General features: G+C 40.6%; 1 protein-coding gene across 4 annotated transcripts in view; it reads left to right on the forward strand.

The window, feature by feature from the left end:
- The first annotated feature begins 1556 nt into the window (after positions 1-1556).
- The window catches only part of tpk1 (thiamin pyrophosphokinase 1), a 196062-nt gene continuing 177242 nt past the window's right edge, over positions 1557-20376 (forward strand). The window contains exons 1-2 of one of the 4 annotated variants that reach the window (XM_031903402.1): positions 1557-1705; positions 13557-13605. In XM_031903402.1, the coding sequence (XP_031759262.1) occupies positions 1700-1705; positions 13557-13605 (55 nt within the window). In that variant the 5' untranslated portion in view covers positions 1557-1699. 4 annotated transcript variants of the gene reach the window in all.

The raw sequence follows: 20376 nt of genomic DNA on the forward strand, positions 1-20376 counted from the left end.
CTTAGTTAATGCTCATATGTTTTATAATGGCTTTGTTTGGCTGGGTGCTATTAATTGGGAACTCATTTACCAGCGATTCACAAACTTTGTCATGGTCCCCAGCCAAACAAATGGCCATAGACAGAGGCCAAAGACAACTACTTGGAGAAAGCATGTCTGGACAGGGTGGCAGGACATACCAGGGGCCTACACATTCCGTGGTCTCACAGTATTGTTAACAGATACAGAATTTTGAGACAGGTACAGCGTGCCCACAGCATTTCATGACATGCATGCTACCTTACAACCCTTTTACCTGCTGCTGATATATATATATATATATATATATGCTGATATATAAGTATTTGTTTAAACTTAGTTTATTTTCCCCCCGCATACCTCACAAATAATTGGAGGCACATAATCCATAATCGTCATGTGTTGTACACAAGAAACTTATGGCCACTCTAATTTAACAAAAGAAAACCCATTCTACCTGAATGTAACGGCATAATCACAACTAAAGCATTTAAAGGAGACATATTCTATAAAAATTATGAATGTACCAATGAATTATTCTCCTCTAGATATAGAAGGGTTGTGCTTAAAAAAGTTGTGTTTCAGGCTGATTTATTGAGAAATTCCACCAAAACCCCACTAGTCCCGCCCATCTGTTCCACTTCCTGCTGGCTGAATTCTCTGGATGTGCAGGGGGGCCGGCGGCTCTCAGTACACTGCACTGTAGGATAGGAACCAATCAGCAGCTAGGCTGACCTGATAGGGAACTGAAGCCTGTCTTTGTTTGTGTGAGTGCAGGGCTGTGATTGGCTCTCCCCCTCCTACTGTGCTTCTGGCAGGGACCGTTAGGACACGCCTACTCTTCATTTCAAACATGGTCAGAGAAGAGAGAGGATCTATAGGGAGCTCCAAAAGGGGTCATTTTTACAGACTGGATTAATTTAAAGCACAAAGTGAAACCAGCACTGTATATTATTCATAATTGCCTACAATATTAGGGGTTTTCCCATTTATCTAATACGTGTCCTTTAACAGAAGACACTGTATCAACCCCATTCTTGATATTCACACCATGATCTCCCAGGATTTCATGACAGGCACATCACCCCCTCATTTCACATTAGGCATATAGTACCCACCCACCCCCCCCCCCAGTATTTCAATATATTCATTGTGCTCCCACTACATTTAATGACAAGCACAGCATGTAGCAGCCACCTGCAACTATATATTTTGCATTATATGCAAGTTCAGAGCCATAAACTCTCATAACACAATAACCACCCAGCCAATTATCATTCAACGTTCTGTTCTACAAAAGTTTATGCCCGAGTCTGAGATTACTTTCTCTGATGTATGACGGTACTGCTCCACGTACTAATAAAAACAAACCAAGCAGATAAACCAAGTCTCCTCACGCACATTTATTCCACTCTGTCCCAAACCGCTAGAAGAGCCTGTATGTAACGAAAGGAATCTGCCAACTCAAATGCATAACATCCGGCCGCACATGCGCGTTTGCTTGCATTTCAGCCCTTTATAAAAGAGCCCTGCGCATGCGCGAGTTCACAGCCTACGGCTAAGAATTAGCGTGTTGAGACTACCAGTCCCATAGTGCCGTGCGTCAGTCGTCGATTGGTTATACTTGTTATCCAGGCAACCTAGCTAAGATGGCGACGGCTTTGGGTGCAGAACTTTCTGAATGAGGGTAAGTAGTGGAAAAAGGTAGCTGGGCTGGAGTGTGAAGCTACACCGAGTGACATCAGGCATTGTTGGCCAGAGGGCAAGAGGCACTGAGTGAACAACAGGTTGAAAAGAACTGTCATTTATTTGTCATAAATTGCAATTTTAACTTAATCGTGCACTGTGTCATATTTTTGTATACTGTCATTGCACATTTCGGCATAAACTCTGCGTCTTTTTCACTTCTATGATTGATCAGCTGAATAATTCAGTGTCCCTTTCTTTCATATGTATATTTACCAGCAAATGTGTGCAGAAATCCCACTGCGATTTAGTACACTGCTGAATTAACAGAGAAAAATAAATGCCTGATTACATTCTGCCCTGTTCACTGGCGTTTGACAGTAATTGCAAAACTAATTCGCAAGGCACTAGTGTAAACGTTTTGTAAGTTTTAAAGGAGACATATCCTATAAAAATGATGAATGTACCAGTGAATTATACTCCTCTAGATATAGAAGGATTGTGCTTAAAGGAGACATATCCTATAAAAATTAAGAATGTACCAATGAATTATACTCCTCTAGATATAGAAGGGTTGTGCTTAAAAAATTATGTTTCGGACTGATATATTGAGAAATTCCACCAAAACCCCACTAGCCCCGCCCATCTGTTCCACTTCCTGCTGGCTGAATTCTCTGGATGCGCAGGGGAGCCGGCGGCCCTCCGTACCCTGCACTATAAGATAGGAACCAATCAGCAGCTAGGCTGACCTGATAGGGAACTGAAGCCTGTCTTTGTTTGTGTGAGTGCAGGGCTGTGATTGGCTCTCCCCCTCCTACTGTGCTTCTGGCAGGGACAGTTAGGACACGCCCACTCTTCATTTCACACTGGGCGGAGAAGTGATAGGATCTATGGGGAGCTCCAATAAAGGGGCCATTGTTACAGATAGTATTAATTTGTATCCCAAAGGGAAACCAGCACCGTATATTATTCATAATTTCCTACAAAACTAGCGTTTTCCCCATTTATCCAATATGTCTCCTTTAAAAAAGTTTTATTTCAGACTGATTTATTGAGAAATTTAACCAAAACCCCACTAGCCCCACCCATCTGTTCCACTTCCTGCTGGCTGAATTCTCTGGATGTGCAGGGGAGCCGGCGGCCCTCAGTACGCTGCACTGTAGGATAGGAACCAATCAGCAGCCAGGCTGACCTGATAGGGAACTGAAGCCTGTCTGTGCTTGTGTGACTGCAGGGCTGTGATTGGCTCTCCCCCTCCTACTGTGCTTCTGGCAGGCACCGTTAGGACACGCCCACTCCATTTCAAACTCTGACAGAGAAGTGAGAGGATCTATAGGGAGCTCCAATAAAGGGGACATTTTTACAGATAGGATTAATGTTTAGCACAAAGTGAAACCAGCACCGTATATTATTCACAATTACCTACAAAATTACGTTTTTTTTGCATTTATCCAATATGTCTCATTTAAGATTTAAATACACGGAAGAGCTATATTAATTGAAATGAATTTAATCTTTTTTTTTCTCTGCTTGATACACATGGCTGTCCTTATAATGCTACCATTTTTTTTCTGCTGCAGATATAGGCTGCAAATAAGTTATGTTCTTCACTTCAGTAAAAAAAAAAATCAGAGTTTTCTTTTGTAATATATGACCTTTGTATTGTAGTTTCATTGTGCTGGTCGAAATACATTCATATAAAACTTCAAGCAGTCACCATTGCCTGTTCTTACACATCATTATCAGTAATTTTAGTATCCTTTATATTTTAATAAAAAACAATATTTAACAGCACTGTGTTGCAATCTAAATGTGACTAATTGTCCTGGTTTTATTCCCATTCATTAAAAGAACCAGTAACATAACAAAAAAAGTGAAACTATTTGATTTACATTCAAAGTTTGTATCTTTTCATCCAACACCTAAAAATAAACTTGTTTTTGCAACTGATGTCCTGTTGTATATGAGAGAAGTTTTTACTCTGTAGTCCTGTATAGAGCCTTAAGGGCACTGGCACACGGAGAGATTAGTCGCCCGGTGACTAATCTCCCCGAAATGCCATCCCACCGGCGAGAATGTAAATCGTCGGTGGGATGGCATACGCCACGCCGCGCCGCGATTTCCCTTCTTCTCACCGGTGGGATGGCATTTCGGGGAGATAAGTCGCCCGCAACAAGAGAGATTTGTCGCGGGCAACTAATCTCTCCGTGTGCTAGAGCCCTAAGTGTATTTGATGTCTGTTTATCTTCCTGTGTGATAACTAAAGGTCCCCATACACGGGCCGATTATAGCTGCCGATATCGGTCCCTTGGACCGATTCGGCAGCTTATCGGCCCGTGTAGGGACAGAACCGGGGGGCCTGGCCGACCGATATCTGGCCTGAAATTTTCCAGATATCGATCGGCCAGGTAGAAAATCCAGTCGGAACTGCCCCATTGCCGTGTGCAGAATTCAATCGTTTGGCCCCAGGGCCAAAGGATCGAATTCGCCTATATGCCTCCCCGATATCGCCACCCATAGGTGGGGATATCGGGTGAAGATGTCGCCAAGCGAGCGGATCTGCCCGTGTATGGCCAGCTTTAACCTGTTGTATTTTATGCAGCTTATCTGTTATTTGCTGTGTAACAAAGATATTTTTTGCCCTATTCAGCTTAAATGGCTGTCCTCATGGCTGCACAGCAATTTATTTATATAAACTATAGGAGTGGTTCTGAAGCTAACAGATATTTTTTAGATGTACAGAATATGGATGGCACCTCTCGGTTCTAGTTACCTTGAGTAGGGGGATGGGCGGTGACATCATGTGGTGGAACGTGTAACATCAGGGGCTATGGCGTGGTAATGACGTGGCCCTAGTAGAGTAATGGCACATTACATTTAAATGCATAGAAAACTTTTTCAATTTATTGGTGTTACGGTTACTGTATATACTCGAGTATAAGCCTAGATTTTCAGCACCCAAAATGTGCTGAAAAAGTCACCCTCGGCTTATACTCGAGTCGGGTGCCATGGGTCCCTCTAGACTAGCACCCTCTGTCCTTTGTGTGCAAATTAGGCCACCTGCAACCAGACCCTCCAGTGCGCTGGCCTAGGCTCCCACTAGCAATACTTATTTCCCCTTACATCTCCTCCGGGACCGGGTCTGCTGCCAGTTTGCCAATGTGCAATGAGCGTGGGGTAGTACTCATATTGTTTTTGTTGACCCTCTTCTCCGCTTACAGAGCTAGTTTACTGTTTTTCTTTGAAATAAATATTGAAGAACATATACCCCACTGATGCCTCAATTGGTATTTATTTTGATTATTAAAACTTAGCATCAGCTGCTGCAATTCCCACCCTAGGCTTATACATGAGTCAATAAGTTTTTCCAGTTTTCTTAGGTAAAATTAGGTACCTCTGCTTATATTCGGATCGGCTTATACTCGAGTATATACGGTACTTTAATTCAGGTTCCCCAGCTGATCCATGATGCTTAAAATCACAATGTATTTCTTTCTATTTACTCCCATCTGCTCAAAACCTAGCTGTAATCTTGACTTTCCTAAAAAATACTGTTTCGTTTCTTTACTTTCTTTTGCCACAAAATTATAGCTATAGGTGTAGTTCACCTTAAATCAGTTAAATTTTAGTAACGTATATATACTCAAGTATAAGCTGATCCGAATATAAGCCGAAGTACCTAATTTTACCTAAGAAAACTGCATAAACGTATTGACTCGAGTATAAGCCTAGAGTGGGAAATGCAGCAGCTACTGCCAGGATTAAAGACGATCTAAAGTTGCTAAAATAAAACATAATTTTTAAGTGTGCAATAATCTTATTTGCCCCAAAAAACTTAAAATCATATTAAAACACACCTTCAGGGAGTTCCTCTCTCTTCAACCTCTGGTGGCAACTGAACAGTGGGGGTGTATTTTCTGTGCTGCGATCTCACTTCCTGCACTTGATTGACAGCTGAAGAGCAGCCAGGAACAGATCCTGATAGCTGGCTACACGATGCGCATTCACTTGCAATCGGTACTCGAGTATAAGCCGAGAGTGAATTTTTCAGCATATTTTGGGTGCTAAAAAAACTCTGCTTATACTCGACTGTATACGGTATGTTATAGAATGACCTATTCTTAGCATCTTTTCAGTTGGTCTTCATTTTTTATATTTTTTAGAATTATCTGTCCACTTCTTTTGCCTCTTTACAGATTTCAAATGGGGGTAACTAACCTATTGCTCTCTGAAGCTACAATTTTATTGTCATTGTTACTTTTTATTACTTATTTTTCTAGCCAGAGTTGGAGGGGGTATTATCACCTTTTTAAAGGGGACTTGTCACCCCAAGAAACAATTCCAAACTGTTTTCTATTGTGTTTGTCAAGCAAAATAAACTTCACCTACACTGTAGAAATTATTTTAATCTTATCTTCTTCAGTCTTGGAATTCACAATTGCAGCAAGCAGGCAGGCACCATTTTGTGCACACTTTTATTAAGGCAAGCTTTGAATCCTGCCAAAATCTTTTTTCTATGCCAGTATGGGGGGACCTGATACCCATGTCCATGCACTGGTTACGAAATGAGATGGTGAGGAGGGAGGGGGAATGTGAGGGGAACAGCAACATCTAATAAGTTCTGAATTGAAAGTGAAAGTAACTGTCTGCCCCACCTCTATGCCTAAAGCTGGCCATACACGGGCAGATCCGCTCGCTTGGTGATGTCACCAAGCGAGCGGATCTTCACCCAATATCCCCACCTACGGGTGGCGATATCGGGGAGGCATGTAGGCGAATTCGCCAAACGATCGAATTCTGCACGCGGCAATGGGGCAGTTGGTTCGGGGACCGCATCAACGAGCCGATGCGGTCCCCGATCCGACTGGATTTTCTAACCTGGCCGATCGATATCTGCCCAATTTCAGGCCCCTCTGTTCTGCCCCTACACGGGCCGATAAGCTGCCGAATCGGTCCAAGGGACCGGCAGCTATAATCGGCCCGTGTATGGGGACCTTAAGGCATAGAGGCGGGGTAAGCAATATGCGATTGACAGATGGGATTTTTAAATGCTTTTATAATGGGCATTGATGTGTTAATTTAAAAAATGCCTTTTGGTTTCATATTTAATTTGAAAAGGACTTTTATTATAAAGCTTTTTATGCCTGGGTGACAGGTCCGCTTTAAGTCCCTAAGTGGAGTGGTATTGTTGTTGGTTTTAATATTTTATTTTCTATAATTTCTCCTTGAATCTATTATCTTTTATCTGTTTCACCTCTAAGGATCTGTGAGTTTGCGGTCTTGTTATTAAGCTGTAGCTCTTTTGTGTGTAGCTTAGGAAAGGTAAAACCAGTGACCGCAGCTTCAGTATTCCTGTCTTGTCTTAACTTGTGCAATTCCCAGGGTTTAGATAGACAAGCGTTGAGATAGTTAATACATGGGTAATGTCTCCACCAGCTACAATTGAAATTTCCAACTTTACTATATCAAGGTGGAACCTGCAGGGTGTTTTTCTAACAGGATCCATTGTTCTTCTCGTTTTATTCTCTATTCTGTTAAGCACCAAGTCACTTTATTCACATTTAAAACTATGGGGTTGATTTATCAAAGTCCGAATTGGTACGAGTGGGAAAAAAACGTATTGGATACGAAAATTTCGGATCGCATCGGGGTTGTAAGAAAATTTCGTGGTACGATCCGAAAGTTCAGAAATTTTCATATCCGAACAAAGCTTTTCTGACTTTGATCCTTCAGTGCATGATTTTGGAAGTCTCCCAAAGGACTCAATGGCACTCTGCAGCTCCAACCTGGCCAAAGTAAAGTCACGATACCAGAGCTTGAATGAATTCTGAAACATTTGTACTCGTTGCGACAAATACGATTTTGATGCACAAATTTCGCAAAGTATGATAAAGTTGCGCAAATTATTGAAAATATCGTAGAAAGTACGCACAGTTCTAAAACTTAGAAAAAATGTGAATTTTTAGTATTCGGACTCAATCGTACATTGATGAATGGGCCCCTATGTGTTAAATAAGAGTGAATGAATTAACACATACACAACTTGTGGTGTTTTGAGATTATTTATTCGCTAAAGTCACATGATTATTCCAGCTGGTCTGGCATATATTGAATTATTCAGTAATTTTTTTTTTTACCTTTTTAGTATTTTAAACTCACAGCTATAATAGCATAAACACCAGAGTAAATTCACAAGTGATACATCAAAGTAAAATGATCTAGCATATATAAGATAAAGTAATCAAGGATATGGGTTGTCTATTTCCTCTTTTCCATAATTGAATTATAATTCTTGGGCATGTACATGAGCCCTTGTGTGTATTAATAATAATTTGATTTTGCTTATTTTAAAATCTTTAGAACATTTCACAAAAGATACACAAAGCTATGTTCATCCATGTGTTGGTTAATTGCTCTACTGGTGTTACATTACTGTAATTGATAGTAAAATATATATAAAAAAAATAATGTAATTGTCTGCAGGGGTGTTGTAATAAAGGGGTTCCAGATAACGGATCCAATATTAATATATATATATATATATATATATATATATATATATATATATATATATATATATATGCATTAATACTGAACTGCTTTTTAATACATTTCCCATAAGATACCAAGGTCAATCAATGACGTTATTCTAAACAACAACTAAAAACTTTCAGGCCTTCGGGTCTATAGTTTAATGACATCATTAGATAAAGCTAACTTCAGGAATGTAATCAATTTGTTTATCTTCAAAAGAAGAACTTTTATAAATGACACAGGAATACAGCCATTCGCAAAGCACTATATCATAGTAGTGTCAGGTTATCAGAAGAGATGCCTTTTCAGTAAAACTACATAACTGTGCAAAACATCTGTAAATAAAGGCTATGCTACATTCATTTATCATTTTGACTTTAAAAGAATTAGAAAGCGTTAGACATAGTTTGACAGAGCAACCTAAAGAAATCAGTCTAGCTCAGTACAAGAAATGGGAGAAAAACATATTATAGGGACCTGGCTTGTTCTGTCGATTACTGTATCCATAGTTGCAGATGAAAGGGGGGTAAAAAAAGAGCAAAAAGGGAATTCAGCACTTGCAGACATTAATATTTGGAATATGTGGTAATGTGGAAGTCAATACAAGAAAGGCAAGAGACCAAGAAAAATTTCAGAAAAAACAGAGAACTGCTCCTATGCCGGCCAGAAAGACAGTCTCTTTTGACGACAAAGGTCCTGCAGGAAGGTTCGCCTGAGACAGGAGTTGTGTTGCGCAATCCACAGTGCAGCTTTGCTTGCAAAACATGATCCACATGGAAAAGTGAGGTAGTAGAGGTGTTCCTAAAATCCAGTTTATGAATTTCGGCCTCTTTGACTTTGTTCCTGTAAAAACCCCAGGCTTTGTGATCCTGTGTATGGCTAGTATTCTGACTCTGTTTCTGCCAATTTTGTGCGTTTCCTTGTTCTGTATGATCAGGCCTGCACCTACTCTCTGCTCTGTCTCAACTGTGGTACTATGATTGTATCTCTAGTGTATGACCCAGCATGCTGACTCTGCTAACCTGATAACACTTGGTATTCTTTGTGACGCAGCTAAATCTGCCACATTCACCTTCCCCTATGATCAGCTTTTATGCTTCTAATCTGACAAGCAGCTTTCAGTTTTTTGGGGTTTTTTTTTGGGGGGGGGGGATAGAAGCTGATAGAAGAAGATTCTAAGAAACCTAGCTTTTTCTGTTGGCTGGCAATCTGCTGATCAGGTGGTTGGTTGAAGGGAAACTTTTACTCTAAAAAATGTTTCAAAACCCTCGTGTATTGTGTTGATAAAGCAAAATAAACTATACTTACACCATAATTTATTTAAATATTGTTTCCTTTATTCTTTTGCAACCCACAATTACAGCTTACAGGCAGGTGCCATTTGGTGGAAGCTATAATCAAGGCAAGCTTGGCATCTCAAAATCTAATTTATATACCATAATGTGGACCTAATATACATGCCCATATGCTGGCTAGTAAATTACAGATGGTGAGGAGGGCATATGGAGACTGCAGTTATTTATAGGAAGCACAAAAATAAAAGTGCAAGTGGTTGCTATGCTGAGGTGAGGCAATATATGAAGATATTAAAATACATTTATAACGCATATGAAAGTTATAATAAAAAAACTGCACTTTGCTACTGACACTAATAACCCTGACCCCTAAACCATATCATTTGTACAACAAAATTATCAGGCCCTTCGAAGACCTGTTAAAAATAAGCACAGATGGGAATAAGGCTGTGGAAGAAGCTTAGGCCAAAATTGGCACCTTATTGATATAATTCCAATTTATATTATTGACAATATGTCCTTTTTAAGCTCCCCCTTCTGCTCATGGTCCCTTTAGGCTTATGGCTCACAGCATGCAGTGACAGAAATTACAGAGATCACTACATTCATGGAGCAGATTTTGGGCAAAAAATGCAATTCAAGCAGTATTTTTACACTGGCAGACTAAATGCTTAGTCTGCAATAATCACATTCTCTCCACCAGCAGAGAAACACAGGCGGAGAGAACCACATAATGTGACCTAATGCTATACCCTCTACTCCATCTAGATCTTTTCAGCTGCCCAAAGTTTTGCCTCTTATTATCTTTCATTCCCCCACAATTTCCCTCATCACCATTTTCAACCATTTTTCAGTAAGCTTCTCTGACAGGCAGGATGGTGGTAAAGAACAGGCAACTGCTTAGAGCTCACTTCTTTGGAAAGGAAACCATATACAGCAGTGAATGGGACCCAGCTGTGCTGCACTTACATACCTACCAACATTTGAAAAACTGAGAGGGACAAAATGAAATGCCACAGTGTGGTGATGTGTGGGTCGACAAAATGTCTACCCACACCCAACCCTAACCTGCCCACTCCCAACCCGACCTGTATTTATAGACCCTCACCTGCACATCTCAGATGTCATGAAGGGGGCAGCAGATATCTATAAATATAGGCTGCTGGAGGCAGAAGATGGGCAGAGGAAGTTAGCGGGCAGGGAGGGCAGAAGGAAGATCACAGCTTTTAAGGGGCTATCTGGGACTGCTGGCTAGGGGCAAAAAAATCAGGGGTGCTCTGGCAAAAGCAGGTCACTTGAGAAATGTAATGTAAGCATTTACTTGAGGGGTACAAGGCCTATAAAACTGTTGCTGTTATTTTTCAACAATTTCACTAAACAAGAAATCCTGCTTCCATCACTCTTCTTAGCAAGATGTCATACCCCCAAGGCCAGAGTATAAGGATCTGTATTTTTCATGTCCAAAGGAGCCTTTCTACTTAAGATTCTTTAATGTTGCTTTGCCCTAGAGAAGAGGCTCTGATTGTGGCAGGTATTGTTCACAACCAGAAATAATGTCTAGAAACCTCCAAAGCCACTGATTAAAAAAAAAAAAGTCTAAAAGCTGAAGAATGCTGGTACCCATTAGATTAGCCTAATTTAGCCCATATGTTGACCCTAAATTGGAAAAAACATTGTTCTTGCCTTCACATAAAACACAAGAATGGAATTTAAAATAACAAAGTCTGTTTATGGGTAGCTGCTGTGGTCCCCCGTTAAAAATGGGAGGACCAGAGGAAAAGAACAGTAAGAGATTGCTTTTGGTCAATTTCACCTAGTCCTCACCTTAATTTGCCCTTGTTCTGTCCCAAAAACAGAACAAAAATTCTGGGACACTCAAAGTATAAAAATACTAAAAAAATGATTAATTTCTCTTGGCCCTAGTTTTAACTCTTTCCTTTTTGGTCAAGTTGGGACAAGAGGCTCTGATGTCGGCAGATACTGTTGGCACCCATAAAAAATGTCCAGGAACCTCTGAAACCACCACAACAAAAGCCTAAAAACTAAAGAGTAATGTTGGTACCCATTAGACTCTCACGTAAAACACTAAACTGGAATTTAAAATAACAAAGTCTGTAATAGGTAACAGTGGGTGAGAGTTGCTGTTGTTGTCCTCCTCCAAAAAACAGGGGAAACCCTTGCCAGCACTGGTCTTTATCGACAAAAACTTTGAGGCACTGGAACTTTTTGCTGTGTAACTGATGAGAAACCTGGGCGCATCAGAATTAGAACCAAAGGAAACAGAGTAAATGATTACCCTTGGTCAAATTCACCAACTGTCATCTCCTAAATTAGTCTTTGTTCCTCCCCTTACCACGAAAAAGTATTTTTACAGCTTCCCAGCACAAGTCGAAGCTCTTAACAGAAATTATAAATTACTTGAAGAACTTTTGGGAGCTGAGGTGGCAGAGGTCATGGTGTGCAACTAACATAAAAGAAAAGTCTCCTTTTCATGTATTATTTTTTAACAAGTATAGGAGCTGTGAGCAAAGAGATCAAGCATACTAGCCCCTTCTGATTGTATGACTTGTCTTCTCACGTTACTCCAACAAGGTAGCTACGTGATGCGACACATATGTGTAGTTGTGATGTCTCGCGTAATGAGACTTGTGGGGCCAGGATTTTCTGAATGACAGGAGGTTGTAGTTAGCAGGTTTAAGAAAGTAGCGAACCGACTCTGCATGTAGTGTATAAAAAGAGGGTGTGTTGGGCACTGTGCATTTACATGAATTAGAGGGTGTAGCTTCAATTCCCCCCTCCCCCAGCCTATTCAATCCCCATACGGCTCTACTGGGAAGAAAACTGACAAAGCTAGCAGTACAGAAAGTTATATAGGGGAAAGAAGATGCAGACAGTCTAGCAACTACGTTCCCTTCTAGAGTCTGCAGCTTACTGAAAGCAGGGGGCCCATTAATCCAAGTAAGTTAAGCACAGCAGGGCAACCCCTTAAGACCAAAAACCCAATGGGACCCTATCCCCAACCCATTAATATTGCTCTACATTGTTAAAAGAGATGGACAGCTGTAGGATTCTAGGCTTAATCTTTTTGGGCGTTAGAAATAAGGGGCAAATAAAGAATTTACAACAGATGAGATTAGTCCACTGTAGGACTGTGAAGGGGACGGGCAGAAAGCAGAATATAGTTTATTTATAGGTGCGAGGGGATACTGTATGTGGAGCGGTTGTCTTTTGCACAGATAATTGAATTATTTACCTTGGAAGGACCAAACATGTCTCACGTGACTCATTAAAACTTGTGTATTGTAAAAAAAAATAATTTAAATAAAAGGTGAGATGGCACACTTTTTTTTGTCGGTTTCTGCATACCCACAGAAAAAAAACGCCCACATTCAGGCACAACTCCCTTCCTCAGGGGTTTTCATTAGAAAAATAATGAATCCTATACTCGAAGATATGAGGATATTAGAAGTCATATTAGAGCGCTATAGCTTGTACAACATCACGTGATCCTTTTTGCATTTATGTGGTCATGGAGCTTCTTGGTCATTGCTAATATCCTTGTATTTTACTGTAGGGTGCACATTATTCCCTACAAAAATAAATTTTTATAAACACAGTAAACAGCTCTATTTCCAGAAATGAGAGAACTAAACCAAACATTAGCTTCTCATATTTTACATTTTGTAATACCTTGTTATTCCATACTGAGCAGTAGCAGAGGTTTGCGTTATGTACTCGGCGTAATGGTGATGATATGGCTCTCTGGATTTCATTGTTTTGTTCCGATTGCTTATTTACAACACCAAACAGAAATGAAGTCTTGTTTTTATGTTGTTCTCTCTCAGTACTAAGTGCCATGAATAGAAAATAAAAATCAGGAATTGTGTATATTTCACAAAATTTCAAGTCAAGCTGTGTGTCCGAACTCTAAACCAGTTTAACAGATGGGTGCTGAAGTATATATATATATATATATATATATAAACTATATTAATGTAATTTCTGGAATTTTTTTGTCTGTAGTTGAAGATGGAGAACACATTTACCCCTCTTGAATGTTTACAGCCAGCTGGTAAGTACTTTTTCCACAGTTATTTTTTCTCTTCACTGGGATATTGTACGACCAATTTAAAAAATGACAATAGTAGTGAGTAATAATTTCATTTATTATGGGCCTTTGTTCCATTCCATATGGGAATTGTTGCTCTGTAAAGCAGGTCGTACATGGGCAGATTTATGCTGCTTCCAATTCAACGTCTTTAGACGTTTATCTGTGCATGTATGGGCCCTGTCAATAACCTGTTAAATAGATTTTCGGCCGGACATTGAACAGATTGGACAGGTTTAATAATCCTGTTGGGACAAGGACTGCATCAGCTTGTTTATGCGGTCCTCTCCTGGTAGCCTGCATTGCCACCTATTTTGTCCCTTAGGCCAAACGTTCGTGTCACTGTGATAACGGGCAGCACAGGGTGGCCATATCAGGCAAAGATCTAAAAGTAGATGTTCACCTTCAGACAGTAGTCTGAATTTGAACAGCCTCTATCAGGGAAAAAAACTTTTGTAACTTATTTTCATTATTTAAAATCATTGTTTTGAAGCTACAGACCAGGATCAGCACTGCAGACAGGCTTTCTCCTCTGCTTTCTGTTCTCAGTAGGGGATTTCCCAGAAAGGGTTGGCCGACCGTGAAATTAAAAAAAAAGTTCACACTGAACTGGTTACTGTGCATGCCTTCCCTCTACTGCTTCATTTGCATATCTGATACAATTTGCTGTAATGCAAATGAAGCAGGAGAGGAAAGGCATGCACAGTAACCAGTTCAATGTCATCTTTTGGGCAGAATGCAAGCTGGAGTCAGTGATCCCTTCAGAAGACAGAGGAGTGAGCCTGTCTGCAGCGCTGCTCCTGGTTTGTAGCTGAAGATGAATTACACAAATGTTTTTTCTAACAGGAGATATTTAGATTCAGACTATTGTCTGAAGGGGAACATCCCCTTTCAGGTGCATGGCCATCTTAAATTATATTTAATGCAGGGAAAGGCAAAGTTGCCAGAACATATATAATGATAATATAGTAGATCTTCAACCGGTGACCAGTAGAGGACAGGAGTAATACATTGCATATTGACCTTGTTAGACTCTGTGAATTAGATTCCATTTATCCCTGGGTCAGCACTACTACTCTTTCTGTCATTTTCCCAGATATTCCTTGTGCCTTTATTAGGCTTACTAGACCTTCCCATGCACAGTATCTTCCCAACCTTACTATGTACATTTTTAGTGGGGAGCAAAGGCTTTCAGAAAAGGATAGGTGAGATGGTGGCTTGGCACTTAGAATGAACACCTTGTTGCCTTTGTGAAGTATATTCTAAAGAAACTGTAAGACAAAGTAATTACAGAGTATAAAAGTAAATAAAATATTTTTATATAAACAAAGCTCCTGTGTAGCCATGGGGGTGGGGGGGGGGTAGCAAAATTGAACTAAAGCTAAATCACACAGGTTACATATAAACTCTGTTAAACACTGAGCGTTGGCTCTGATGCTCTCCACCTGGGTACACACACAGCAGAGTGGAGGTTGGCCCTGAAAATGCCAGCAGGTCACTGGAGCTGGGAAAGGGAGAGGACCCGCTCCTCTCAGCCTGGAAAAGAAATGCAGGCTGAGAGCAGCGGAGCCACCACTTTGTATGCCTTTAGCCTAAAACACCATTGCACTCTTCCGAGCGGGGGGGGGGGGAAGAGGAGCGAGTAGAGCAGGAACGTAGAGCAGGAACGGACTGCCTGTGACATCGCTAAGCCCTGCCCACCCTATGCATATTCACTGCACTATACGTAGCTCTGCTGTGTCTGGGCTGGCGGCTCTGAGCCACATACTGAAGAGTCCAAATCGGACTAATCAGTTTTCAAGCGGTTATGGTCATATTTTACATGGTTTAGTGCATTGTAAAAATTTATGGTATATATCCCCTTTAATGCATCTGGGGTGTCAATACCCAATACCGTCATTTAAAGTGTGTGTGTAGCCTATACTGTACAAGTTGATTCAGAGAATCTAAAGCTGATGATATACCAGGGGGCACATTTACTAATTCACGAACATCTGAAAAGCGTCCGAATGCATTTTTTTTGTAATGATTGGTATTTTGCGACTTTTTCGCGAATTGTCGCGAATTTTTCGAGCTCAATACGAAAAAGTTGCGACAATTCGCGAAAGTTGTAATGGCTATGAAAAAGTCGCGACAATTCATGAAAGTCATAATGGCTATGAAAAAGTCGCGACAATTCACGAAAGTCATAATGGCTATGAAAAAGTCGTGACAATTCGCGCAAGTCGTAACGGCTACGAAAAAGTCGCGACGGTGACGAAAAAATCGCAAAAAATACGAAAAAGTCGCAAAATGTTCGTTTCCAATCCGATTTTTTTCCATTCAGGATTCGGATTTGTGGATTAGTAAATCAGCCCCCAGGTGTTTTTTCAACAGCATATTTTGCACCTGAAACCACCTGTGCTGCTGTGCTAGCAGCAATCTCCATTGCTGCTATGGCACACAGGGTGTTGTGTGATCTGCTGGCAGTTAGTGGCAGATAGAATGTCCATGAACACTCCATCATGAAAAGTTTGTTGAGTAATGCACAAGGAGCAGAAACAGTAGTTACTTGCAGCAAAAAAATGCTAGCTCAAAATTAATGTCATAGAGGTATGCCTGCCAATTTTCCATGTGTGTCAGCAATGGCAATTTTCATTTAATTTTAATTAAAATTAGAAACTACAGGCAGGGATTTTTGACTTTGTTTTGGACAGCAGTCAACCCCCCTCATGAGCTGTGACCCTGTAGGTGAATGGAAGATTGCGTGGGCAGTTTTGCCCATTTCTTCACTCACATGGGATGGTTTCTTCATTGGCACATGCTATTAGTCCAAAGCAGAGCAGGTAGCAGCATAGAAACATAGACCAGTTCAGTTAGTATTTTACTGGTGTGGCCAGTAAAAATAATGCTTGATATCAATTATAGAAAAAAAAATATAGGAAAGCTTGTATTTCTCCAGAAAAGATGGGAACCCTAGTTCAGGCAATCACATATTTAATGTATTTGGACAGCAGCCCTGTTTAGTGGATTTTGATTAAACTTTAGTCAGTTATTACCCTACCCAACTCCAATCACTAATCCCACAGATTTAAAACTTGCTTTATCCCTACTGACTATGGAGCAGTGCCCAGCAGTGTGACTACATTTATAATGCATGTATACAGTACTACTTCCACAAATCACATTTTTAATTTCAGTTGCTGACGTTTTCATAAAAGCTGACAGATGGGTGGTTTATAGTGCATGAATCTCAGGTTTATTTTTTCTTAGGAATCAGAAGTACTGCAGCCCTACAATAGTAGAAAACACTACCCTCAGGGGCACATTTACTTACCCACGATGGGCCGAATGCGTGCGATTGCATTTTTTCGTAATGATCGGTATTTTGCGATTTTCCGGAAAATTGGCGCAACTTTTTCGTTGCCATTCCGAATGTTGCACAAAATCTGGCGATTTTTTCGTAGCGTTCAAACTTGCGCGAAAAGTCGCGACTTTTTCTTAGCCTTCGCGCCGAGTACGAAAGATTCGGATTCATTCAAGCTTCAGTATGGTGACTTTTCTTGGGCCAGGTTGGAGCTGCAGGGTGCCATTGAGTCCTATGGGAGGCTTCCAAAATCATGCTAAGTCTGAAAGTTTCGCCCGCCGCTTACGAGCGCTCAATACGAAAAAGTCGCGACAAGATACGAGCGCATCGTAATGGCTGCGAAAAACTCGCGTTTTTTTGCGCAAATCGTATTGGTAACGAAAAAGTCGCGACAATTTCCGAAAAGGCGCCGAAAAAATCGCAAAAAATACGAAAAAGTCTCAAAACGTTCGTTTTCCAATCGGAATTTTTCCAATTCGGTTCGGATTCATGGGTTAGTAAATGTGCCCCTCAGTGTTGCTACTGTACAATCCTTGTGATGCAGTGTATTACCAAGTTATAGGAATCTAGAACCAATACTTGCCTACAAAAGACACATCTGTTCCCTTTTAAATGCACAGTAAAGGCAAAGACCTGGCATATGGTCTGCTTCTCTCCACTTGCCTACAAAATAAGTATAGATCAGCCTTAAAAACGCGAAAGCATGTCTTTTGGGGCCGATCGTCACTGTGTAGCTGCACTCAAGCCAAAACTGTGCCTGTCAGTGCAGCAACATGGGGCTGCTGATAAAAAAAAAAAAAGGTGGAAGTGAGCTATAATAAATCCTATAATCTCTTACGCTACAGGTGCACACCTTGCTCACTTTCACGTCGAGAATGCACCTCCAGTTGAAAGTGTGCCTCTGCACATGCAGATTTATTCTAGCCCACCTTTTTGCGGAGTGTTGGAACACTGGGGTTCCATGCATGTGCAGATGCACACTTCCGACTGGAGGTGCATTCTGGACGCGGAAGTGAGCGAGGCAAGTTCCTGTAGTGCGCAAGATAGCGTGATGTCCTGGGTAAAGCAGCAAGGCTATATATTCTGTTGTGAGAACAATCTCTTTCTGCCCCTTTTTTAAAATTTTGCCCCTGATGAAGACCCTTTATGGGTTGAAATGCGTAGGGCTATATTTTCTCATAATGTGGTTTTGTATTTAAGAAATTTTTCTTTTCATTTATTCCTTTGAGTGTGCGGATACTTTTTCCCTTTTTTTGCCTACAAAAATCAGGCAGAGCAAAGCAGACCTTGCTTTAGGTCTGACTTTATACTATTTCTTTGTTGGCTTCTACAAATATTTTTCATTTGCTTGCAGATTTTTGCTTGTTTTGAAAAGCCTCTAAACACCACATTCTAAACCAATCCAAACCCTTCCTCTAGGATAAAGCCTTGTGGGATCATCCTCTCCTATTGGATGTACTATAACAGGGGTGTCAAACTCAATCACACAAGGGAGCCGATATCTAAAACACAGGCTAAGTCATGGACCAAAGTTTTTATTAAGATACTTAGTAGCAGAAGGATAAATCCTTCCTCACCCTGAAACACCGTATCACACAGTATCTTTGTGCATGAATAATGTTCTGAAAATAACAACACCAAGCACAAAGCAAACTATAAGTAAAACAGTTAAATTACAAATTGTGGGACAAGACTCAACCACCAGGTGCAAACTTGTGACGCAGGGTCGCAGTGCTGTGGAAGCGTCCACTTTTGTCTGTTTTACCCCGTTCAGCCTTTTACATTCTGCCCTGCGGTGTGCATGGTCTATATTAGGTCATTCCGCACCCTGCAGGGCAGAACATAAGGGGCCGCTCGGAGTGCCACTGGGACTGGAGCGGCGCAGTCAGGCAGCAGAACTTAATTCAATAAAGACAAGTTAAGAAGCCACAGCCCACCGGGAATTCCTTGTAAACCTTTTATTAGCTTAAATGACATTTATGCTACGGGGAACATACTCTGTTTAAAGAGAACTTCAAGTCAAAATGATAAGAACACAATAACATAAATATTTCTACTTTTAAGGAAAAAAAACTTTATATTGGTTTTCTGTAAACATAAGCAATTTAAATGCCTAATTCCTCTGCATTTGCACTTGTATTAAATATTGACTTTCAATTTGGCAATTTTTGCTAATTTGGTCTAGTACGTGTATTCTCCCTTTGGTAAATTGTCTAGCCCAGCAAACCTTTAATAAAGATGAGTTTTAAGAAAATTAGCTATTTTAATACACATTATTTGAAAATCTTATATTGTTTTTCAATATGTAAAATTAATAGATAACTTAGGAAAAATGTATAGACCTCTTTAAGTTTATATATATTATATTTAAATTAATAAAGGAGTTTTAATATAATCCTTAACCTTGTGATATACTTTTTACCAAACAAGTCATGTGCGGGTTAACCCCAAACCTGCAGAACTTGGGGTTAAAGTGATACTGACACCAAAACATTTCTTTTAAAAATATAAACCTACTTCCAAACCTACCTATAGGTCATGTTAACTGTTTTTTCCTAAAAGTCCTGTTTCTCTACATAAATCTTACTGAAGATGCTCAACCCGACTGTCTGGCAACCCGACTGTAGCTTCTCAATCTGTCAAAAGGACTATGTCATAAACTGAGAGGATTCAGTTTGCCATTTGCTTCAAAGAGTTCCCTCTCCCTCCCTCCCTCGCTCGTCACATTGCATTGTGAACTAGATAGCAGGCAGGCTTGATCTTTCCATTGCCTGCCTACTTCAAAGGGCTGTGCCCCCTCCCTGCTCTTCGCACGAAGAATTTAAATAGCAGGCCTGCTTCTAAGGGCTCTTCCCCCCCCTCCCCATTACACATAGACAACGTAGCTGAGCTTGTCACACCGGCAGAAAGCAGAAGGGGCATTGCAGGTTTGTGATTGGGCATATTTATTCACTTGGGAGGCATTTCAATTAAAACCTGGAAGAGTGGAACAAACATGGCTGCTCAGTGGGTCTGTAATTCGTGCTACCATAATTATGAAGCGAAAAAACTTTGCAGATTTAGTTTATAAGGAATTTAAAGCTGATGCAAATTAAAACACAACAGCAGGTGTAAAAGGCTGTCAGTATCACTTTAACTAATAAGTCTGTGGGTTTGGGTTGAAATTTGGGTAACCATTGCTGGTTTGGGTTAGGTTTCAGTCAGACAGTGGATATACCCCTCCTCTTCTCCTCAATATTCCCTGTCTTAGATCCAGGGGCTTGCACAGATGTTACCAATGTAGGACCTGTAGGTCTTTCTGCTCCGTATGCAACATCGGTTAGGGTTGGGTTTGGGTTGAGTTTGAGAGTCAACCCGCACATCACTAACATGAATCTCCTGCTATGGGC

Source organism: Xenopus tropicalis, chromosome 6, assembly GCF_000004195.4.
Source record: "Xenopus tropicalis strain Nigerian chromosome 6, UCB_Xtro_10.0, whole genome shotgun sequence".
NCBI classification, from domain to species: Eukaryota; Metazoa; Chordata; class Amphibia; order Anura; family Pipidae; genus Xenopus; species Xenopus tropicalis.